Source organism: Alosa pseudoharengus, unplaced genomic scaffold (genome assembly GCF_046254945.1).
Source record: "Alosa pseudoharengus isolate Yale_2024_CS ecotype anadromous, Long Island Sound unplaced genomic scaffold, YU_APseudo_1.1 YU_APseudo_1.1_scf_10, whole genome shotgun sequence".
In the NCBI taxonomy this organism is placed as follows: Eukaryota; Metazoa; Chordata; class Actinopteri; order Clupeiformes; family Clupeidae; genus Alosa; species Alosa pseudoharengus.
The window spans coordinates 35,467,803-35,493,629 of NW_027468565.1; the positions used below are offsets into that span (position 1 = coordinate 35,467,803).

The window sequence follows — 25,827 nt, forward strand, 5'->3', positions numbered from 1 at the left end:
TTGCCATAACTTAATTTCTGTAATAACCAATTACAGTAATGATCATTGTTGTGGGAACTGCAGGTAAAAAAATAAACTGAACACAAGATGTCTGCTCCAGATCTAATTTAATGGGTGCCTGCCCTCATACATCTAGACTTTTTAAAAACTAAATTTACGTTATGTGAAAACTTCTTAAAGATCTCCAGGGGCCCATGCCAGATCGGGGTATTCTGGTCTATGCAACTCAGCAGCCATCACTACTGTTGCCCTGTTTATGTTGATGCTCCTGGGATACAACTCCAGTAAGGAGGAAATGAAAGCGGGCACAAGAGATGAGAAAGAACCTGATTTATTTTTAGAAAAACTAACCATGTACACGCACACACACAAACGTCTGCATGTACACATATACATACACATGTACAATGGTAGGCATTATAGGGCAGCATGACCATACAATAGCAAAGCCAAAGACTCCTCTGACTCCACCCTTCTCAGATTTCCTCAGTTGCCATGGCATCACGCTCTCCCTGCCTCTCTCTCTCTCTCTCACTCAAAGTCCACAGTGTGGTCACATGACCAGGGCAGAGAGGATCATGGTCCGTCATGCGGGCTGCATTTGGGGCTCTGTCCCTTGCGTTGTGGTTACGGGTGTGGCCATGAGCGAGACAGGGCTGATGGAGGTTGTGGCTCTGGAGCGTGGCGTCGAGGAGGCGAAGAGAGTGTCCAGCATCCCCAGCACCTGCATCAGGTCCCGCTCGTAGTCAACCTCCCGCGACACACAGTCCAGCAGCTCCTGGAAATAGCGCTCCACCACCGCAGACTCACACACCACCGACTGGTAGATGTCTGAGGAACGAAGGTAGAGAAACACACACACACACACACACCTGTTACACCCTTCTCTAAAAGGAACGCAGTAAAGTCACCGCAATTGAAACAAAATTACTATTATTGAAACAACAACTACAGCTGTTCCAAGATTCTGACACACACTCACCTATGAGCATGTCAGCCACTTTGAGCAGAATGGGAGAAAACTGTGGATCAGTGATGAACCTGATGACAGAGGAGACAGAGGAGTATGAGAATCATTTCCTTCAGGCTGTGTGTGTGTGTGTGTATGTGTGTGTAGTCCACGTACCTGAGCAGAAACTTTTGCAGGGAAACAAGGCTCTGCTCGTCTCGGCCTGACAAAGCATTCTGCAGGGTTCCTCTCCGCTCTAGTTCCAGCAGCACACCTACACACACCTCTGGCTTGTTTTTGCGTAACGACAGCTGTCACACACACACACACACACACACACCTAGTATGAGTTTGACTGAAAATGTATAAGAACCATACAAATATTAAACAAAAAACACTTTTTTAGTGGAGTCACACACATTAAGTAAATTAAACGTGGCCAAAGGATTATATACACATCTACCACACACACACACACACACCTCCAGTGCAGAGTTGAGTGCTTTGGACACAGCGAAGCTCTTGAGGTTTTTGTCATGTTTGCTGAGATGCTGCAGGGCAGCAGACTTCTTCACCAGGAAGTCATCCTGAGACAGAGAGGGGGGGGGAGGGTTAAAGGTCATATCGCATCAGTTCATTTCGCTCTGAACATCAGATGAACGAGACAACCACATAGGGTGCACAAACAATCACACACGCTATACAATACAGTTTTCGATGGTAAGAAATATTATTGTATACCGGTAATTCTAATTATACAAAAATTCTATTAAAAAAGGCAATAAAAAGAGACATTACACAAGTCAATGATCTCTATGCAATCTTTTTGTTTAATTCATATTACACTTTTAAAAATGAATGTACAAGGTCTTCACATTTGTTATAAAAAGTATTCCATTGTCATACACACTGTTACCATGAGAACACTACCTGTTTGGGGATGTAATTTCGGCCTTTGACAAACACTCGGTAAGCTGGGCCCCGCCTCTTCCTGTCCGCTTCCTGTTTCTCCTCTGACGGCTTCCTGTGGCGCACACTAAGGACTCCATTGGTCATCCCCACAGCCAGGACACCATCATCTGGCTGCCACAGCACACACACACACGAGCATGCACAAATGAAATTAGTTTGCTGGTAAACAATACATGAACATTTTATGACCGTTTTTCTTGTAGGTACTACAAATTTGTGCGTTGTTACTCCGAGTCTTAGAGTTTCTGCATATAGATGAATTTATTTGTATATAAATGTGTACAAATGTATACACTTACTGAAATGGCCATACTGAGAATTGAAGCAGCATATTCAAAGCTGTGGACCACCTTATAGGAGGAGTTGTACACCTTCACATGCCTACAAGTCAGACATATAAAGACCCAAAATTCAAACAGATATTCACACACAGCAGCAGTATCTGAAACATTTCCTGATGTTACTGATTTTTGATGGAAAGAGCATTAATTACCATTTCCACGCACACGCACACACATAGACGCACACACCAGCGTTTCGGCTTGAAAAAAATGGTGCCGGTCAAAGTGACCGGCAGAGGTTTTGTTTCTCGGACATTTTGATAGGGCGGTCAAATATCCTATTATCTCTTCTTAATTAGTCAAGTTGAGGAAAACTGGAGGAGGACTATCTAGCTTAAAGAATGACATAATCAGGCCATATAGAATATGTTTATTAGCCTAACTTAAACATGCTTAACTAGTGTCAATTTAAAGATCTGTTATTTCCATATTGTGTAGACTAGCAAGTCTCTATGCTGTTTTCATGTACAGCAAGAATCGGCTTCGTTTGTTGTTTTATTTACGTTGTTTGTTGCTTCTACCCACGTTATCTCCAGTGGTTCAACAGTTTCACTTGCGCAGATGTGCACACACATTGAATGAGCGCTCACACCACTACCCCTAATGCTATGCCTCTTTATTTGATAACACTAAATTAAGAAATATTTCCTAATCTGGAAAATGTTTAGTTTCTTTTTCTTTCGGTCCGCGGTTCCATGATACCATATGGTGCTGCAAATTATCCGTGGACCAGCAAATATCCTCGTTGAGGAGCCCCTAACTCTGCAGATCATAGACAGAGAAAGCATGCTTTGGGAACAGAACACAGTTGCATGTTCACTGCAGCCATGGGTCTGTCTACATGGAAAATGACAAGCGTCTTGGTACGGCCGCACCTTGGTACGGCCCCCCCCCCCGCACCTCCACTTCCAACGTCACTGATTCCGACCGATAAGCCAGACACTTCGACTTTTTCTCTGGTGGTGGTGGAGCTGACTGGACATCTGAGGCTTCAGGCGTTACAGATTCACCATCATCTGTCACGTCTAGCCTCTGAAAAAAGCTTTTAAGGCTTGTCTGCCTGGGCCTGGCCATGTTTGGACCTTCTCACTCATTCATTCATTGTTTATAACAGACATTTTACATAGCTAAGGGACGGTGTATTCTTGCTTTAGTATAGGTCTACATTTTAGGCTTATTCTCAAATTTAGATTGTGTTAGGGGACGAGATTTTTAGCCAATTTCAATCAGACAATTTGAGAGATTTAATTTCGTCCGACATTTTTCTTTTTTTTTTTCTTTTTTTTTCCGGCCAATGTCCGGCAACTACCAGACAACTGAAACCCTGACACACACACACACACACACACACACACACACACACACACACACACACACACACCTACCTGTCAAGTGATCCTGTGAGTAGGCGGTTGGACTGCGCACTCATACAAACACACGTGACTGTCTTGTGATGGTTCTTCAGAGACACAAGCTGTTGTCCACCTTTAAGCATGTCCCAAACCTTCACATAACGCCCACCTGCCCATGCGCACACACAAACACACACAGACAGACACACACACACACAATCAGGATTTTAAGCTTTTGAGCAATGCCCATATTCATACACAAACATAAATAAAATGAACCAGTGGACATAACAAGCTGATAAATATACACAACCACTAGTGAACACAAACAATGCATCTGATAGCTAGTCTGACACACACAAACGTAGACACACCAGTGGACACAGGTAGACTGACTGACTGGTTGACTGACTGACAGACACACACACCTGTGGACACGAGGAGCCCATCCGAGGGGTAGAGTAACACACTCTCCACAGGCTGTCCGTGATCCATGCTCATCACACACTTCTCCTGCCGGGCATCATACACACGCACTGTGTGGTCATAGGCGCCTACAGACCAAAGAAACATCAAAACCACATCAACCTTACAGACATCAACCTTAACAAAAACCAGCTTCACCAGAATACTGCATCATTCATCGAAACAAAAAAAGAGATCGGTAACAACAGTTCCCACAGGAAGTGAAATTAGAGTCATTCCGTGTCAAATCAGACAAAATCCAGGAAAATGGTTGCAGCATCGACTCCCGATTTTCCTCAAAGTTTGTCTACACAATGTTTAGGTCCCATAACTAAAACCTGTAAAATATTTTTGTTTAATTCTATTGTTTTCATAGTCTTTTTGCCCTTGATTGTTTACACTCCCTAAATGGCCTTATCTTGGAGGCCATGTTTGGACATTCATATCTTAAAAAGTATTATTCCTAGCCTGACCAAACTTTGTAGAATGGAAGACAAACATGTTCTCAGTAAAATTAAATCATTAAAAGTTTGTACCACAGTCTCATTGGTTTTAATATAAGTCCCTAGTTAAAAAAAAAAACACGACAATAATAAGGATAAAACAAGGTTTGTTGGCATTTTTGTGTTATTTTCATGCAACTGAAATGGTATGTGGGACCATAAAAGTCCTATAGCTAACCCTATAGTAGGGTTTCTCAACAGGGGCGGTACCAACCCCTGGGGGGGCGTTCGTACTACCTAGGGGGGCGCTGGGAACGTGAGAGGTTTTTTTTTTTTTTTTTTTACATTTTAAACTTTCATGGTTTTCACATATTTTTGGTGCAAAAATAGGCTACCTGAAATAAATATGCTATTTTCATTCATGGGTTTCTAACCCCTCTACCATCTCAGCTACATTTTACTGTTTATCTATGCTCAGTGGTCATACAGTGCAGTTCGGGCCTGCACACCATAATAGACATAGACACCATGTCTATGCTGCACACGCCCGGACTCACGTTCCCTAGCCCCAGCTATCGTCATCTCCTCGCTGTTGTTCTGCAGCTGCTCTGAGCGTAGCCTAGTCTCCACGAAAAAACCGTTGCTAATCCGTTGGATTGTTACGGTGCATATGTTGTTCAAGTGATGTGCACTTGATTTTTGTCCATGATAAAATGACACGTCTTGTTGCCTACATTTAATGTTCCTATTGATTTAAAAAAAAAATCATTACAACCAATACTGATGTGGTAGTGTTTTTTTTTTACCCAACCAGTCTCCTATTGCTTCTAACAATGGGCTAAATCTGCTTAGGGACATTTTCTTATAATTCCAGAAAAAAACAAAACTGCACAGAAATGGGCTCATTTTTTTATTTAAGCAATATAGCATGAGTGTAAGTGGCCTATAGCCCACCCAGGGGTGATTTTTTTTTTTTTTTTAATTGTGTGTGTGTGTGTATTGGGGGGGGGCACCAGAGGATCAAAGTAAGGTCAGGGGGGCGTTTGCTCAAAAAAGGTTAAGAACCACTGCCCTATAGCTAAGTATATGGACATTTAGTGCGTAAAGCAGTGTTTTTCAACCTTTTTTGAGCCACACTACATTTTTCAAGAAAATCCCGCAGCACACCACCAACCAAAAATGTAACGACATTACACACTGTATCCGAAAACAGCAAAAGTAATGACAGTTTAGTCTGTCAATTTGTTTACAGGTCAGGGTCTGTATTTTTCAAATAGCCTAGCCTAGGGCTATTTATCTATCACTGTTTTACGTCTTTTCACCCATAGATATTAGAAAGGTAGATACCACATTGTCCATCAACTTCTATTAAGGGGGCTATGTGAAGGCGGCCGTCATATTGCTGGGGGCAAACACCTTAGGGCCTACTGTCTATGGGCAACACTTGAAGACAATCAGAGACACCTGTTTGCTTTCCAATCAGAAACATCTGTTTCTCAATTGGCCTCCACTGATTGTTGCCCCCACCATGATGGCAGCACTTTATACTTAGGCTACGTTCTGGAGCCCAATGCGGTATCTATCTATTTTTCACCGCCACTTCTCGTGCGCATCACTTAATTAACAAGGTCATTATTGCGCTACCTAGTGCTATCCACGGACATGAAAGAGTATTCATTTACTTAGCAAGTCACTACATTGCAGACCCAGATGCTCAACAATGGTATAGCCAACTATTTGCAACATAAAACACGTTTTTGGACCGAGTGAAATTGGACAATTTCCCACGGCACACCTGATGATTTCTCCGGGCACACCAGGAACAGTGGTTGAAAATCACTGGTGCAAAGTACCAATATTGTACCAAGTCCCATTAACAGAATAAATGCATGTAGTTACAGGTGTTTTGGAAAGACTAAAATAAACATTTACAATAAAAAAAATTGATTTAAGCACCCCCCTCAGGTGAAATACAACATAGCATTCCACCTTTGAATGACTCATTATGAAAACTGAGATCAGATGAAAATTGAAATAGTGGCTAAGGGTGAATGTTGACAAATGGTGATTGAGATTATGATGATGATTAAGATTATTATCATCATGATGATGATGATGATGATGATGATGTTGAGAATGACTGACATTAGCATCATAATAATTATTATAAAGGTGGTGGTGGTGGTGTTGGCGTACCGGTGATGATGAGATCAGGGTTGCGGGTGCTGGTAGCGAGAGCACGGATGTAGTCTGTATGCTCACTGAAGCAGAGAAGTTCCTGCGCCGTTGCCACATCCCACACGCGGCACGTGAGGTCATCAGAGCCCGATGTGACGCGGAAGCCATCCGACAGAAATGATGTCACCCTCACTGCCCTGAAGAAGAGGCGGGAGGGTTAAAAATACTCCGCAGACACGAGAAATGAATGAGGAAAGTTCACCAAAATACCATTACTCACACACATACCCACACACACACACTTACTTGTTGTGTCCAGAGTACTGGCGGAGGGCCACACGCCCGCTTACATCAAACAAACGGATCAGACCCTCCTCGCTACCGGTGACCAGCAGTTGCCCATCGCCACGGAAACAACCGCCATACGCTGTGCTTTTGAAGCGAGTGAAACTCCGCTGGGGCTCCTGGGAGTGGGGCCCATATATCTGAACCTGCAGCACGCAGGCACACATCCATCCACACACACACACACACACACATCCATCCACACACACACACACACACACACACACACACACACACACACACACACACACACACACACACACACACACACACACACACACACACACACACACACACACACACACACACACACACACACGTCTAATCAGCAACTGCATGGGTGTGTAAGGACATTAGCATTTGTATCATCCTCTCTCTCATCAGTGTATGCTCAAGAGCATGTCTAACTGATACAACATGATCAAACATGAGTTGCTAGAATTAGTACATAGTCTGCTTAACTCTAAGTAATAATATTATTGTTGCTTGTCCATTTTGTCATCTGCCCTGTAATAGTTTTCTCTGGACACAGCGGTGCCTACATTCCCTAATCCTTAAAAGCCCTGCTGTCTCAAGATCAGTACTGTGGACTCATATAGTCATCATTCATCAACACCCCTGTTTATACTTTGGGCCAAACCCACAGTATACATAAAGCTAATCATACCTTAGTCTAGTCTCATCTTCACCTTCACCCATCTCAAAGTCTCATAATTCTACAAAAGTTAGATGTATGTCTGTGGCAAAAAAGGGAAAGAGTGAATGACGATGAAGGACAGAACGAGAGAGTGCTTACTCTGGTTGAAGCAGTAACTGCATAGTTGTGAGGTGGCAGAGGAGAGAAGTCAATCTTTGAGATGGCACCAAATTCCTTCACCTGCACTGTGGTCTGAAGGGGAAAACAGAACAGCGACTTGAAACAGACAGACGCAGAGACACACAAACACAAATAGAGAAAGGCCAAGCCGCAAGTCCAAGTTCTGTAACGTTTTCTCACTTTGAAACTCTTCCAATAGCGAGTATCCTCTGTGACTTTCTCTCCAAGCTGCTGGACCACTGGGATTTTCGTGGGTTTGAAAGACGCCATTGCCTGATCCGTCAATGCACATAAACAAGCAGACACAGATAGATACAGGAGAGAGACGATTATAATAAAGATGGCCCAGCACAACGTTAAGTGAAATACTGATCCCAATCACGTAGCTACTTATCACCACAGCTTTTCAGAGATATTGCAAAGCATGCGCTTTCTTACCTTCTGCAATGAGGTATGGGGCTAGAACTGACACAGGCTGGGTAATTCACCGTGCTTCCGAAGAAAGTGTCGGCTAAATTGGCACCAAAATACAATTTGCTAGAGCTTTCCGCGGAGGAAAATCATCCGATTCGCATTTCATAAATCACAATAATTCCTACATTACATTGACCGTAATGTTTAGTTTAAAGGCCTAAAAAGTGTGGAATTGGTAAAATCACGTTGCTACAATGCATGACACGGCGCGGCCATTTTTCCGATGATGACTTCCGCTTCTTCTTCTTCTGTTTCTTGGCAGATTACTTTTTTGAAGTACCGCCACCAACTGTACAGGAGTGTGTAATACCATGAACGTCATGGAGTCTTTTAGACAGGTCATCTGCTGGAAACATTAGGCCTAGTTTTTGGTCAAAGTTTTCTCCATGGATTCCTGGTCAGAACCCCTATTGGAACAGATTAAAACTTGGGGCATGTTGAATTTTGTCCAAAAATCCAATATGGCCGCCGCATTCCAAAATGGCACATTTTTACACACTTTTTGCTATGCAATGGGGACATTTCCGGTAAAAACAGTGTCATTTTAGAAAAAACCCGTTCTTTTCTATCAAATACATATTTACAGAGGTTAACTGATGATTTTAAAACCCTAAGTATTTTTCTAACAATTTAAAATCATTCAAAAATTATAATTTTGTCAGATATTTGTCAAATATCAGAAATCATCAAATTTTCTTCAAACATAAACCTCTTACAGGTTAAATACAGTTCAAATAAATTGGATACCCTAACTTAAACAGATTAAAACATATGACAACTGGTGCAACTGGCTGGGACACCTGCACCGTACGCCGGCGACCCGGGTTCGATTCCTTTCCGGATCCCACCCCGACTCTCTCTCCCACTCACTTCCTGTCACTCTCCACTATCCTGTCGCATTAAAGGCATAAAAAAGCCCCCAAAAATAAATAAATTCAATAATATCCCCAAAATGTGGGATTTTGGGCCTATCACAGGAAGGAGAGCACTGGGCTACTCATTCCACCAACGAGTTACCACTGAGGAAAAGAGTCTTGAATTTGATCTAGCGTTTATGGCTGGTCGACACAACAGATGCTCATCAGATGACCCCAATGAGTGGTTGGTGATGTACTGTACAGCTGGATCATAGAATTGAGATAGGCGTAAGCAGATCCAGTAAGTGTCCTATAGGCCAGTGGTTCTCAAATGGGGGTACGCGTACCCCTGGGGGTACGTGAAGGCACTCCAGGGGGTACGTGAGATTTTAAAATATACATATATTTAAAAAGTAGAATCCATGCAAAAATACTTTATAATTAAATAAAAAAAAACAATTATTTAATAAATATTTCAGGAAAATATATGTTCATAAAATGAATTTTATATTTCAGTAGGCTATTCAATTTCATTATCCTAAAAACCCAGAGTACCCCCACCCCCCCATACCAGGATGGTTTTATTAGTATTTTTTTTAAGTCTGTTTTAAGTCTTTTTTCTCAACTAAAAATGCTTTACGCTGGTTAGGGGGTACTTGGCTGAAAAAATATTTCACAGGGGGTACATCACTGAAAAAAGGTTGAGAACCACTGCTATTGGCCAAGGTCTATTATAAGGAGTCAAGGTAGAGTAAGAGAGGAGTTACATGTGTCCTCTTTGGCTGATTGAAGACCCGGCGTGCTGCAGCCTTCTGAATCATTTGCAGCGATCTTACTACACAATCAGGCAGGCCAGCTTACAGTGAAATACAATAGTCCAGTTTGGATATAACCATGGCCTGCACAAGAAGTTGTGTGGAATCTTGTATCAGATAAGGTCTGATCTTCCTAATGTTGTAAAGGACAAGCCAACACGATTTTGCAATTCAGATAGATAGATAGATACTTTATTGATGCCCAAGTGGAAATTCAAGGTCTCAGTAGCATACAGACATCACACACAACATGCATAAACATATAACCAAACTCCACTGTACAATAGAGACAGTAGAAGATAAGAAAAACTAACATAACTAAATACTAAAAATACTATATGAGCAAAAATGAGCAAAATGAGCAAACATTTTTTGAAACTAAATGATGACAAAACAGAGGTACTTTTGGTTGGACCAAAACTAAAGCGAGATATTGTTCTTAGTAATCTGGGGAACTTGGAGCACCAGGTCAAACCAAAAGTAACAAGCCTCGGTGTCATCTTTAGATGCAGAGTTACGTTTTAAGCCCCATATCAGTAAAGTTACTCAGACAGCCTATTTCCACTTGAGAAACATTGCCAAAGTGCGGCCTTTTTTAACTCAACAAGATGCAGAAAAACTAATTCACGCCTTTATCACTAGCAGGTTAGACTACTGCAATGCACTTTTCACTGGTCTTCCCAAAAAACATCTAAAGAAATTGGCACTCATACAGAACTCTGCGGCTAGCCTTTTAACTAAGACTAAGAAGAGAGAACACATCACCCCTGTGTTGGCTGAACTGCACTGGCTCCCTATTTCCTATAGAATTGATTTTAAGGTTATGTTAATTACTTACAAAGCTCTGAATGGCATAGCACCTTCATATATCTCTGAGCTTTTAATATCTTATCAACCACAAAGGAAACTTAGATCATCCAATTCTAATCTTTTAATCGTACCCAAAGTGCTCCACAAACAAAGTGGAGAAGTTGCTTTTATCCATTATGCCCCCAAACTATGGAACACCCTGCCTCTGTACATCAAGCAGGCGAGTTCAGTAAATATTTTTAAAAAAAGATCTGAAAACATACCTGTACAGGAAAGCTTTTAGTTAACTCATCTTATCCTGTAGACTACTTTTTCAGATTATTCTACATCTGCTGCTATTGGAGGGCGCAGCCAGCCAGAAGCAGATGGGCTCCCCCTATTAAGTCAGGTTCTGCTCAAGGTTTCTTCCTGGAATATGGGAGTTTTTCCTTGCCACAGTTGCCATATGGCGTGCTTGTGGGGGGTAAGAGGGTTAAGGCTGCCAGTCTTATGACATGTCATTTTCTATATTTTTGATATGTTGCTGAGTGGATCATAAACGGCCCCAGCAATGAAGAAAAGTGATTGATAATGACTGACTGACTATTATTGTGTTACATGCTTCAAATGTAAAGCACTTTGAGCTGCATTCTGTGTATGAAAGGTGCTATACAAATAAAGCTTATTATTATTATTATTATTATTATTATTATTATTATTATTATTATATTATTAAAAATCCACAGTGTGCTTGAGGGTGATCAAGCATGAGACGCTTGCAGTGACAGGGCGGGGACTGGCCTGTAGTTCTGTGTGCATGGTGAGGTGCTCAAGAGAGTGAGTGTCATGGTGAAGGTGCAAAAAGTAGTCCAACAGTAGTCCTGTAGTTCTGTGTGCATGGTAAGGTATTGTAGCAGAAGCCATTGGTCATGTGTGCTAATATAGCATGAAAAACAGTGTAGCAGTAAAACAGTAGTAAAAACATTAGGCTGTGGACAGTAGTAAAACAGTAGTAAAACAGTAGTAAAGCAGTAGTGGGCAGTCAGTACTCAAACATGGAGAGGGTGGAGAGGCAGACAGACTATGCAGAGAAGTCTCTCCTCTTCCCTTTAGTGAAGCATTGAACAGTTCAATGGCCCTGGGGACAAATGACTTCAGGCTACATGCTCAAAGAAATTAAGTCGGTCATCCATTATGACGCCAAAGTTACGTGCCAATCTAGCTGGGGTCAGTGAAGAGGAGTCAAGCTGGATGGTAATCTGTTGGGGAATAGCTGTTTTAGCTGGAAACACCAAAAGCTCAGTTTTTGAGAGATGAAGTTGAAGGTGTTGGTCTGTCATCCAGACTGAAATATCAGGCATGGAGAAATCTGATGGGAAACAGTCCTCAGGTGGTAAAGACAGGTAAAGCCGTCCACATAGCAGTGAGTCAAATCCATGGGAGTGAATGGTCTCACCCAAGGAAGTGGTGTAAATAGTGCTAATACTGATCCTTATGGCACACCTGTGGTGAGGTCATGATACTTTGATACAAGACACACTGAAAGAACGGTAGGATTCAAACCAAGATCTTTCCCAGAAATTCCCTGTTTAGACAGTGTAGAAATGAGAATGTCATGGTTTACAGTATCAAAGGCTGCAGGTAAGTCTAGTAGAATTATGACTGAGCAGACTCCTGATTTGAGGTGCTGCTGTTTACGGGTTTGAGTCTGGGCGTGTGCAGGGCTAAACCACGCAGGTTAAACAGTAACAGTAAATGTAAATAGGTTACATTAGCTACTCTCAATGCTTCAGTCACAGACAGAGCAATTTCAGTAGAATGACCACTCTTGAAAGACTGCATTCGGTCTAGCAGTTTGTTCTGATACAGGAAGTCATAGACTTGCTTGAAGAACACTTCCTCCAAAGCCAACAAGAAACGAAGAAGGGAAACAGGTCTGTAGTTCTTCATCAATTGTATGAAGTGTACTTTTTTTTTAGCAAAGACACAACCCTTGCCTGTTTAAAAGAAGAAGGAACTATTCCAGAACTGAGTGTAGTAGGGTAGTATTAAACACATGCATGACTGCTGGCAGAACAGCAGGTGTGACAGACTGGCGTGTTGTTGGATGACTTTGCTGAAGCAGTAGAGAAACCTCTTCAAGAGGAGAGAAAGAGTCCAACAATTCAAAGCTCTCCTAATAAGCTCATCAAACTGAGCACTTATCCTGTTGTGTTTGCAGTCAAATATGACCGATTGACAATTCTTCTCTCTAAACATATTGTTAACTTATTCTCACTACCATGAGGCTTCTTGGCTTTGTTAACACAGGGCATCTGAACACACAAAACCCATTTTTATATTTTGTATAACAATTTGTGTGTTTTATTTAACTTTTTTAACTGTTTTATAGAACACCCATGTGTATTTTCGGTCAAAAATGACTGGCCATTAGAAATGAATGAGTGAAAAATGGTCAGTGTATAAAATTGAGTCCAGACACATACTTATTGATCAGATGGACTGTATATGCACTTCTGTACATTAAAACACACACACAAACACACCCTCACTCCCCCTCTTTGCTTCTATGCCAGCCCCCATTGGGACCTTTCCCCAATGGAATCTTCCCCTTTCTGACTTGCATGAGCTCAGGTCAGTGAGGCCTGCAGGCCATAAATACCAAATGGAAGTTTAAAACTGGTTATATCCAATAGAACACAAGTTGATACAAAGGTCTATCACAACATTAGATAATATGTGTGTTACTATGGATTTATAACAAGTTATAATGCAGCTGTCATTTTTGACCGGGAACACAAAACTAGTAAACATAAAACGAACACAACAGGAGGGTGAAGCAACTTTCAGTGAAAATGTTGCAAAGTCATCTGCTGACAGTGAAGTATGGCAGTGGTGGAGGATTGAGAAGAGACTTGAAAGTTGAAAAAGTTTTCTACTATCAGTTGCGCTCTCAATCTTGCTCTGATAGAATGTCTTTTTTTAAGTGTAACAGTGAATGAAAAAGATGATAGCAAAGACTGGTAGTTACTAAGACCATTTCCATCTCTGGATTTACGTCATTTTCTCTCAGCAGCTCTAAGTATTACTATCATTAATACAGTAATAGTAACAATATATCTAGCCGAGTGATAAAATAGTATTTTTGTAATTCCATGACCTTTATGGAACTATCTTGTTTCTTATATCACATTTGTCAAAATGTTTTTAATAAAAAAAAAAAACTCTAGCTTAGCCAAAAGTGTAGAGCCAAAAATTCACCATTTTGGGGATATTATTGAATTTATATTGAGGTTTTGGGAAAATGTCTAAATGCCATATGTTTTAATCTGTTTAAGTTAAGGTACCCAATTTATTTGAACTGTATTTAACCTGTAAGAGGCTTATGTTTGAAGGAAATTTGATTATTTCTGATATTTGACAAATATCTGACAAAATTATGATTTTTGTTAATGATTTAAAATTGTTAGAAAAATACTTAGGGTTTTAAAATCATCAGTTAACCTTTGTAAATATGTATTTGATAGAAAAGGACAGTTTTTTGCTAAAATGACACTGTTTTTACTGGAAATGTCCCCATAGCATAGGAAAAAGTGTGTCAAAATTTGCGATTTTGGAATACGGCGGCCATATTGGATTTTTGGACAAAATTCAACATCCCCCAAGTTTTAATCTGTTCCAATAGGGGTTCTGACCAGGAATGACACATCTTCATTGTCTTGGCACTCCATACATAAAATATTTCCCTTTCCTACTATCTGTAAAGTAGAATTCAAACCTGTATGTCCTAATCTAAGTCTGGTATAGACCACTTCTTCCCTTCTGTTTAAACTCAGTGAAGTAACCCTTTTCCCTGTCACATTCTTCTGAATTTTATGATAGTGTCCAGCCTTAAATTCTGTCTCCCATTCCCTTTGCCATTTTTGTATAATTTCAGATTTAATTATGGATTTGGCTTCACCCTTTCCCATTGGAACATTAATTCCTATATATTTGTTTTCCAACATCTTTTTTGCAATCTTATCCGCCTCTTCATTTCCTTTGATGTCTATATGAGCTGGAACTCAACACAATTGAATATTAATTCCAAGACTTCTGAGCTGCAATAACAAATATTTTATTTCAATAATCAAGTCTTCCCTTGATGAGTGACCTGTGTCTAGGCTAACTTCCGCTTTCCGATTTCTTCTACTGCTATGGCTCTCATGTAAATGTGCTCATATAATAGGCTACTGCCTACCAGCGGTCTCTTTAATCAATTCACCTGCAGCGTGATGAAGGCATAGAAAAAATAGAATAGGCCTATCGCCCCCCCCCCCCCCCAATTAGTTCAATAGGCCTATCACCCCCCCCCCCCCCAAAAAAAGTGAATCTTTCATATATTCTCATTACATATAAAGTGAGATATTTCAAGCCATTTTTTGTCAAAATCAGTATCAGTATCATAATATCAGAATAAAGAGATAATAGCCTACACAAATGTGACCTTTTGAAAAGAAATGAACTACTAACTAGCCTCTGGCAAACTTACATAGTGCGGTTATAGCCAATAGAGGGCCGCAAAGCGAATGCAGAAGTGCCGTTCACCCTGTTACGAGTTGATGAACCACTGAAACAATTTTGGAAACATTATTTTAAGGTACAAAAAACTCTTTGGTGTTGCTTTAACACGCAGCTCAGTTGATCATGTTCACGGAATACTGTCAGTCGGAAAAAACGTGACAAACATCGGTGCTGTCTGACTCGAGTTATGCTTACCTAGCGTTTATGGGCTTCGGAAAAACCTTTTTCCCAGTGAAAACATCATCATTCCGCATCATTCACTTCACGTAATGTGTGAGTCAGAGGTCGGAAACTGGGGCTAGATTTTGCTAACAGAGTTGCCTAGTTAGGGGCTCGTCATCACTTTTGTCGTCAGGTTGTAGTTGGTTTGTAGTCCATGTGGCCTTTCATGTCCAACAGTTTTAATGTGAACTTAGAAATTTGCTGTTTTTGTCACTTGAAAGCTGCATATCTTTCTTTCACAAGCGTCTTACACTATATTTTAAGCAAATACAGTTGTTTTTTTAGGATTAGTGAGTGAGTGTATGTTTAAACCTTTGTTGTGGCATCCGTGTTTGTCACACATTCCGACGGCAAAGCACATGAACACTTGCTGTTGGAAAAACAAAGTAGCCACAGGGGCAGTCCTTGTCATTCCGAAGTGCCATGAATGCACCATTACACACAGTTGCGTGTAGTGCAGGAGACGCATCTGGTCCACTTTACATGGGCTTACGTCATCTGTTGCCGAAATGAATTGTGGGTCCGTTGCGATGCGTTGCTCCTGTCGCCCCCGTCGAAAACGAAGCGAAGCGCTTTAGAATCTTTGGTCGAAAAGTTCAACTTTTGCTGCACAGACAGAGAGCAACAGAAGGCACCAGCTAATCAAATTACGGTTATAGGCCCACTTGCAGGCATTTGCATAGTAGGCTACACACCCCCGACCGTCGGGAACAACCACTGGCATGCGGTGACAGAACGCAACTCTAACGGTGCAGATCCACTAGCACTTCACTACATTTTGTTGTGTCGCATTCCACTCTAGTCCTATGGGTGATGTCAAGCGACTTTAACGCGCCCGCAAAGCATCCCGGGAAGGCGGCGCTGCATTTGAAAATATGTTGCGCGTCAAAAATGCTTTGATGTACAGTAGTGCAAGTGGGAGGGAGTTCCAGAGTTTGGGGCCAGCCGCTAAAAGCCCTGTCACCCATGGAGATGTGCAGTGGGGGTGGATAGGAGGTGGGCATCAGTGGAGCGTAAGGTGCGGGTTGGTTGGTAAGGGGTCAGGAGGCTTGAAAGATAAGAGGGTGCAAGATTATGTTGTGCTTTAAAGACAAGAAGGATGATTTTGAATTTAATTGATGATTGAATTGAATATTGTACAGGGAACCAGTGTAGTTGATGGAGGATGGGAGTGATATGTTGCCAGGGCCTGGTACGGTTGATAACTCTTGTAGTGGAATTTTGTATGTATTGTAGCCTGTCTAAACTCTTTGCTGAGACACCAAAGAGCAGGGCATTGCAGTAGTCAAATCTGGAGGTTATGAAAGCATGAATGAGAGTCTCAGCAATGGTGGGGTTAAGGGACGGCAGAGTTTAGAAATATTTTTGAGGTGGAAGAAGGCTATTTTAGTGATGTATTTGATGTGAGAGTCAAAGGAAAGGGTAGAATCAATTATGACACAAAGGTTTTTGACTTCAGAGGTAGTGGTGGTGAAGTAGCTTTTTCAGTACAGATTATGTGGCAATGAGTATGGCTTCTGTCTTGTCATGGTTTAATTTGAGAAAGTTCTGTGTCATTCAGTTGCTTATGGCATTGAGACAGGTGACCAGATTGGAGGGAGGGAGTGTGTGGGAGGGCTTAGTGTGAATACAGAATTGTGTGTTGTCAGCATAGCAGTGGAAGTTAAAACCATACTGATGTAAAATATGACCGGGGGGGGGATGTAAATGACAAAGAGCAGGGGACCTAGGACAGAACCATGGGGAACACCATCCACGCTATCCCAGCCCTCTGTTCCAGCTCCAGTCCCTGCAGCTACTCCAGTCCGGCTTCCTGCCCAACCAGCATATGCAGATCCAATCCGTTCATCCTCCCCAGAATTTTAGTTGGCCTTCATTAGTTTCCTGCCTTGTTCAGTGCCCACCTGTTTCCAATCCTAATTAAGTTCCTATTTAAACCCTGGACTCTCAGTGTGTGTTGTCGATTATTATTTGTGGATTCAGCGTGAAGCTCTGTGAAAAGAATACCTTTGTCGTGTTTTCCCACTGTGGCCTTTTAATTTGTTTAAGTAAAGTAACGCCTTGAGCGTCTGCATCCTCAAAACCTTGTTTTCAAGTCTTTGTTTGTGATAGAATAATCGACCGTAATATGGATGCAGCCGAGGCAACAAGAGTTCGAGAAGCCCTAGCCCAGCAAGGCCAGTTACTGGGTCAACAGTGAGAGCAAATTACCCGCATGTCTGCAACCATCCAGGAATTGGTTGCTCGTCCACCACCACCTCCTCAGCCTGCGCCCCAACGAGGGGTGAAACTGGAGAAGTATGATGGAAACCCGGACACCTTTTCACCGGTTTCATGCTGCAATGCGCACTGTACATGGCTCATGATCCTGCGAACTTCCAGTCTGAAGAATCCAAGGTAGCTCTTGTCATTTCCCTTCTTACTGGAAGAGCCTCAGAGTGGGCTACTGCAGTATGGGAGCAAGGAGGAGACAACATTGAGGATTTTACCAGCTTCGAGGCCCTCTTCAAAGCAGTGTTCCAGCATCCAGCAGAGGGTTTGGAGGTCGGGGAGCAGCTGCTGAAACTTAAACAGGGTGGCCGTACAGTTGCTGACTATTCGCTCCATCCGGACCATTGCAGCCAGAAGTGGTTGGAATGACCAATCTCTGCTCACTGTCTAGCGACGTGGTCTGAAACCTGATATACAGTCTGAGCTAGCCTGCCGGGATGACAACTTGACCCTGGACCAGTTAATGGCGTTGGCCATACGTCTGGACAATCTCCTAAGAACAAGAGGAGTGCCTAGGATCTGTTCGTCAGTCAACAGTGAACCCCTTCAGGTCCAGCAAGCCCAGGAGCCAATGGAAATAGGCCTCACACACCTGACCATAGAGGAGAAAGAGCGCCGGTGGCGTAATGGTTTATGTCTGTACTGTGGGGCGTCTGGCCACGAGCTACCTGTAACCGCCGTCCTCAGCCCCAAGGGCCACAACAGTCTGCTGTGGTGAGTAGATCCTCCAGTGATTTTATACCTGAACTATTTAGCATATCAGTAACTCTTAAATGGGGAAGTGGTCACTACTCAGGGCCTGCCATGATTGACTCTGGTGCTGCTGGCAATTTCATTGCTGAACAGTTAGTGCATTCTTGAAAATTCCACGAACTCCCTGTATTCCCCCTTTACGGGTGAATGGAATTGATGGTCAACCGCTGGGCTCAGGACAAGTTACGGAGAGGACGCAGGTTTTACAACTGACCGTTGACCATGTTCATACAGAAACTTTACGTTTATTTGTTATTAACTCGCCTGTTCATCCCCTTGTCCTAGGCTTGTCATGGCTTCGCCAACATGACCCTAACATATCTTGGTCAATTAGCAGTGTTCTTACCTGGTCTCCAGCATGTCAGGACCGATGCCTGCAGGTACAATGTGCCTCTACATCCATTGAAAGCCCTGAAGTGGGTGACATTGAGATCCCACCTGAATACCAGGATCTATCTGAGGCTTTCAGTAAGGTGAGAGCCACACAGCTGCCACCTCATCGCAGTTGGGACTGCTCGATTGACCTCTTGCCAGGGGCTCCGCTGCCACGTTCCCTGGTCTACCCCCTATCTGCCAAGGAGACGAAAGCCATGCAGGAATATGTGGATGAGGCTCTGAGACAAGGTTTCATTCGGCCTTCGACTTCGCCTGTGTCAGCAGGGTTCTTCTTTGTGGAAAAGAAGGATTGTGGATGAATGAGGAGAAGGTGCGAGCCGTTCTGGACTGGTCGAGCCCCAGGACAACTAAGGAGCTTCAGAGATTTTTGGGCTTTTCAAACTTCTACTGCAGGTTTATTCGAAATTTAATTTCTTCCCTCCTGAAAGGTTCTCCTCGTCGTTTTACCTGGACACCAGAAGCAGAGGAGGCAATCAAAGCACTCAAAACTAAATTTACATCAGCCCCATTGCTAAAGCATCCAGACCCTGCACTTCCATTTGTGGTAGAAGTGGATGCCTCTGAGGTGGGGGTCAGAGCCATTCTTTCTCTGTCTTGTTCCTCTGCCTGGTCTCCTACAGCTCTCCAGGCTGCTGAGGCCCTTTTCCACCATGTCTTCAGACGTTTTGGCCAACATTTGGGGCACCCAGTTTACCTCACAGGTTTGGCGGGCCTTCATGGAGAGGCTGGGGGTCACAGTGAATTTGACCTCGGGCCATCACCCACAATCTAATGGCCAGGTGGAGAGGTTGAACCAGGAGATCGGACGGTTCCTCAGATGCTATTGTGGGGACCGTCAGAACGACTGGTGTAGATTTCTTCCCTGGGCCGAATATGCTCAGAATTCATTAAAACATTCTTCTTCCGGCCTGACGCCTTTTCAATGTTTTTTGGGTTTTCAACCACCTCCCTGGAACCCATGTACTACAGAGGTACCAGCTGTGGAGGAGTGTTATGCTTGTAGCAAGAATGTCTGGTCTTCAGCTAACGTTCACTTACAGAGGGCCGTGAAGAGACCAAGAAGGCAGCTGACCATCACCGCCGAGAGGCCCCAACTTACCTACCGGGCCAGAGGGTGTGGTTGTCCACAAGGGACATCAATCTCCGCCAGCAATGCAAGAAACTCGGACCACGCTTCATTGGGCCTTTCAAGATCCTGAAACAGATTAACAGGGTAACATTCCGCTTGCAATTACCTCCTCATTTTAAGGTCTCACCTTCGTTTCATGTCTCCCTCCTCAGGCCGGTAGTTCCAGGTCCACTGCAGGAGGCAGAGCCCCTGGACACTCCACCTCCGGTCCTTGACGTTGATGGGGAGCCGGCATATGCTGTGAGGGCACTTTTGAATTCAAGACGGAGAGCCGGACGACTCCAATATGTCGTTCATTGGGAAGGGTATGGTCCCGAGGAGCGATCTTGGGTCGCGGACGAGGACATCTTGGACCCCATGCTCAAAGCGGAGTTCCACCGAAGACGCCCTGACCGTCCCACTCCACGAACCCGAGGCCGTCCCCCTGGTCCACGTTCTAGAGCATCTGGAGATGCTCGTCAGAAGGGGGATTCTGTCACATCCACGCTATCCCAGCCCTCTGTTCCAGCTCCCTCTCCCTCTGTTCCATCTGTTTTTTTTTTTTTTTTTTTTTTTTTTTTTTTTTTTTTTCGCATGTCCAAATTTCCGTCAAGGATTCCCGGGACACTGAAAGACCGGGGTAGAGGAAACTTGGTGGGCATGTAACCCCATATGGATAGCATGGAACCATCGTTTTTCGTTTTGATCTGTAGCCCCCCCGCTGGACTGCACCCCCCGAAAGAAGGGTAGGGCAGACACAGTTTTCTGTGAATATCTCGAGAACCGTAAGGTTTAGGAGGACCATTTTTTATTTGTATGTTGATCTCAAGGGGCCATGTCAACCAACATTCCATAACCACTCATTTCATGTATAGCGCCACCTAGTTAAACACAAAAAAGTAAAAATGAGGTGTAATCGAAGGTATCTGTGACCTAACATAGTCAAAACTGCACGAAATTGGAAGTGTAGGATCATTATGACACCCTCTGTATGCACGCCAAGTTTTGTGGAATTCCGTTCATGGGGGGCCACACAATAAATTAATTTATGTAACTATACACCAACTGGCCTGTAGGTGGCCGGAGACAGTTTTCTGTGAGTATCTTGAGAACCGTAGGGCCTAGGAGGTCCACCTTTTTTATGTATGTTGGTCTTAAGGGGGCATGTCAACCCATCCCATTACCACTTATTTCATGTATAGCGCCACCTAGTTAAGCAAAAAATGAGGTGTTTTCATCACAATATCTCTGGCTGACAAGTTCAAAACTGCACGAAATGAAAAGTGTAGGATCATTATGACACCCTCCGAATGCATGCCAAGTTTTGTGTACTTTCGTTCATGGGGGGCCTTACAATAAAATAATTTATGTGTACATTTAGTGACGTACACCAACAAGGATTCCCGGGACACTGAAAGACAGAGGTATACAAAACTTGGTGGGCATGTAACCCCACATGGATAGCATGGAACCGTCGTTTTTCGTTTTGATCTGTAGCCCCCCCCGCTGGACTTGATAGCAATAAATTTAGGGTTAAAATGAATAATAATTGAATTGCCATGTGACCCTTCTTGGTTTTAAACAAAGACACCATCCCCTCCCCCAATGGAATGCTAATGTGCTGGTTCAAGGCCTATCAGTTACACAGGACAAAGGATATTACCTTGATATAATGTATCCATGTGTCATGAAATGTAAATGTATTCATGTTTGGTATCATTCTGATAGTCTCAGTACAAGGATTGTAATGATTTGATTGTGAGAATGTTTGGAACATTCTATAAGTGATATTTCTGATATATATGATGTCTCTCCTCATGCTATTCTGATAAGAATGAATAGGTGTGAAGTGGGAGTGAGTAGGTGTGTCTGATACCAAGTGGAGAGCCAACCAAGTGGGCTTGTTTTTGGCGCCATTTTCTTCTTTGTTTAAAGCATTTAAAAGTAACTAAACTGCAAGGTTTGTCAGATTTTGGATTTTTAGAACATGGAGAACTGATAGAGAGAGGGTGATCCAACAGAGGCCATGGCCTTGTGCCATGGCCTGGGCTAGGCCTACATAGACCATAGACCATTTTTTGTACCCTCTCTGCTTGTAACAGAATAAACTTGATTCCTGAGTTTTTCCTGAAGTTTGCCAGTCTAAGATTAATATTAAGTAATTATTCACCACAATTACTTTCAGACTGGACCCCCCGAAAGGAGGGTAGGGCAGACACAGTTCTCTGTGAATATCTTGAGAACTGTAGGGCCTAGGATGACCATTTTTTTCCGTATGTTTGCCTCCAGGGGTCATGTTAACCCATTTCATGTGCACACATGTGCACAAACAGATACACACACACACACATACATTCAGAGTAATCATACGTATGACACATACTCACACAGTAGACATATGTACGCTTGCATGCACAGGCACATACTCAGGCACACACACAAGCACGCACACACACACACACACTCACACACACACACACACACACACACACACACACATAACATAAACATGTACATGCACACAATTCAAGAATTTCTCAGAATTATGAACAGGCAAGATGGAGGTGGGGTTGTATAAAATGAATTTTACATGTGAAATCTATGAACTAATCATGTTTTGGTACTTGTTGTCTAGCAGATACCAGTGAGAATTGAGTGTGGATAATGCAATTTAGTGAGACAGTTAGAATCATATAGGCCTTTCAGCGTGATTTATTTTTGTGGAAAAAATGTGCTGGACTGGGCGGTGGTCATATTTTGTACCGCTCTGCGGTACATCTAGTTTTTTAACCTTTTAGAGATCTTAAAAAGATCTTGAAATTTGTTAAATTTGCTCTTTCAAAATGTGCAGACACCCTGTCTGCAGTGTTTCCCAACAGCGTTGAGCAAGTGCTATGGTTAAAAGATGAAGACTAGCATTTCAACACTCCACAACTGCTGTGGTGGTTCCCCAATAACGGTTCTGGAGTCTGATGACATCGGGGTCTAGATCACCCTGTTTCCTGATTTATTTTTGTGGAAAAAATGTGCTGGACTGGGCGGCGGTCATATTTTGTACCGCTCTGCGGTACATCTAGTTCTTACTACTCTTAATGTTACTGCTACTACATTGCAGATATCTCTACGTGTTGTACATATTGTTCATACTACATAGCCATATTTATTCTGCACTTATAAGGTTGCTAATACACTGCACATATTTATATTTAATTTATATTACTGTTAACCACCTTCTGTAAACCAACAGTATACTGTCTACACTGCTCTATATATCTTGTCCTGTCTATGCACTACCTGTCTATACTTTGTATATCACATTGCACTTTTCTGCTGTTTTGCATTTCTGGTTAGACGCAAACTGCATTTCGTTGTCTTTGTACTTTGTACTCTGCACAATGACAATAAAGTTAGTTTCTGCATGTTAACCTTTTAGAGGATATGTTGCTGATGTTACTTTTGTTTGTTGTAGAGACTACGGGGGATCTTTGTCCATTGCTTCTGGGAAGATGGCAGCGTAGAGGCTTTGTTGTGGCAATCGCTGTTCCTCTTGTGTTCTTTTGTCTTTTCTTTTGGGTTATATGTGATTGTGTATACATATGCTTGTGTTGTTTTTTCTGCTAGCCAGCAGTGGTGGTAATTGCTGATAGATGGATCAGCTTGTGTGAGTTACATGAACTACTACTATGCTTGTTTGTTTGTTTGTTTGTAACCCCCTCTGCTCTGTCTCAGAAAGTGGATGATTAAATGACTAAATGTTGCATGTGCTCTCAAACGGTTCCCCATGAAATACATGTGAAATAAATTATATTTTTATGTTCTCAACTGTTATCTACTTCTTGGGTATCATTCCTAGAATTCTAGTAATTCCCATTTAACACTGGTCAGACTACATCTGTGAGGCTGAATTTGCCTAAAAGTGAAAAGCCCAGCCATGTGAAGGTCACGGAATGAGTGTGCGTGCAGAGCAGGGTGAGTGGCCACTCTGTTCCCTGGTATTGATGTAGTAAAGGGCTCGGTCATTTGCATGTGCTCATACTGACGTCAACCCTTTCACTTGGCGCCTGTGGCCATGAAAGGCATATTTAAAATATTTAGGGGAACTGAGAACTGAGAACTAAGAAATATTATTCCTTGATAGAGTGAGTGAAGTGTGTGTGTGTGTGTGTGTGTGTGCGCACGCGCGCGCATCTTCTTGTTTAGTTTGCTTCTTGTGACGTTGTCATACTCATGGTGGTGTGTGTGTGTGCTTGTATGTGTGTGTCTGTGTCTAACAACACAAATAGTGTTCATAGTATTTCTGGGTGTGTTCAAAAGTGGACATTATCTATTGAACTAATCAAACGTGTGTGTGTGTTTCTCTGTATGTGTGTGCCTGTGTGTACGTGTACAGTACATCGACCCATCCGGTGAATTTCCTCCATGAGATCAGATTCTCATTTACACATTGTACAGTGTTGATAAGCCCATTATCATTAATCGACAGGATGCCTGGAAAGCCCAGAGTACCAGGGCATCCCCCTACCCTTCCCCCACTCTGATGAGCCCTGCACCCTAACACCCACCCACACACACACACGCACACACATAGAGACAGTGCTCTCATTGAATATTATTTACAACACATAGGCATACACACACACTCCTTTGGACTGCTGATTTGCAAAGGAAAATAACAAGGAGAAAATACAGCTGCCACTGTCTAAATACAAACATCATGGTCACACTGCAACTATTTTTATTCATGTGGCTGTCACTGTGTTTGCGTATCAGTGTGTGTGTGTCTGTGAGAGAGAGCGAGAGAGAAAGAGTTTGACTGTGTATGTATGTGTGTGGCTTATCACTTCTTTTTCACTTGAAAAAAAGGGTGTGAAGAAAGTGTGTGAATGAAATGAGGGCCAGTAGATTCCTCTAACTTAACACGATTCTCTCACTTTTCCGTACACTTTCCGTCAGTGTCATTAAAATGCCCATTTTGAAGAGAATAACACCTTTGTAATGAAGCACAGAATGAAAGACTTGTGGGAGAGAAAAACAGAGGAAGTAAGAGAGAGAGAGAGAGAGAGAGAGAGAGAGAGAGACAGATAGACAGAAAGAGGGAACCCGCCCTAACCCTAACCCATGGTGTGGTGCACTGAACTCTATAACTCCCTGTGCAGCTGAAACTGAGCTTGAGACTGTTCACTTTCGCCAAATACACTGGTCATTTTGTTTATTAGCTGTGTGTGTGTGTGTGTGTGTGTATGTGAGAGCAGCGTGTGTGTATGTGAGAGGCATAAAATGCATCACCATCTCAGTATACCTACTTAAAATAGGCAAGGATACATATTAACAAATAGTTTATCAACCTCTTATTAGAGTTTATCCACATTTTAAAAGAGTTCATTCACCTATTGCAACTTTTAATATTCAAAAACCATTATATTAGCCTATATTATCCACATTCACAATATGTACACTCATCAACACTCTAGGAACCATTTAATACCATTGGTATTGTTATAAACATTGGACAATAGCCTAACCTCCACCATCATCAAACATGTTCTTTTTAAAAAATCCGATACCGCATGGCGCAATTCACAGAGTTCACGCAGTTCATCACAGAATTCATATAGTTTGCACGTCTTATTTTACCACTACACCCCTGCCTATAAGCATATTTTCCCTGGAGGGAAACGGCCCCTGTGTGTGAGCGCCGAAACTCAGAATTTTCTTCC

General features: G+C 42.6%; 1 protein-coding gene across 1 annotated transcript; it reads right to left on the reverse strand.

Moving 5' to 3' along the window:
• Positions 1-315: 315 nt before the first annotated feature.
• Positions 316-8,550, reverse strand: utp15 (UTP15 small subunit processome component). Its single transcript, XM_076302321.1, has 13 exons — positions 8,301-8,550; positions 8,043-8,135; positions 7,842-7,934; positions 7,007-7,191; positions 6,719-6,897; positions 4,043-4,168; positions 3,648-3,783; positions 2,221-2,302; positions 1,880-2,032; positions 1,432-1,536; positions 1,127-1,260; positions 983-1,041; positions 316-831 (listed from the first exon to the last, which is right to left on the reverse strand). The coding sequence occupies exons 2-13, from the start codon at positions 8,130-8,132 to the stop codon at positions 587-589; spliced, it is 1,587 nt and encodes a 528-aa protein (XP_076158436.1). The 5' UTR covers positions 8,133-8,135; positions 8,301-8,550; the 3' UTR covers positions 316-586.
• Between the last annotated feature and the right edge of the window lie 17,277 nt (positions 8,551-25,827).

Excerpts from the sequence above, each read along its gene's own strand:
- utp15 (XM_076302321.1), bottom strand. The coding sequence starts at position 8,132 with ATGGCGTCTTTCAAACCCACGAAAATCCCAGTGGTCCAGCAGCTTGGA. Across the intron at positions 2,303-3,647 it reads CTCACAGGATCACTTGACAG|GCATGTGAAGGTGTACAACT; the intron begins GTAGGTGTGTGT and ends TCTGACTTGTAG. Across the intron at positions 1,261-1,431 it reads CACTCAACTCTGCACTGGAG|CTGTCGTTACGCAAAAACAA; the intron begins GTGTGTGTGTGT and ends TGTGTGTGACAG.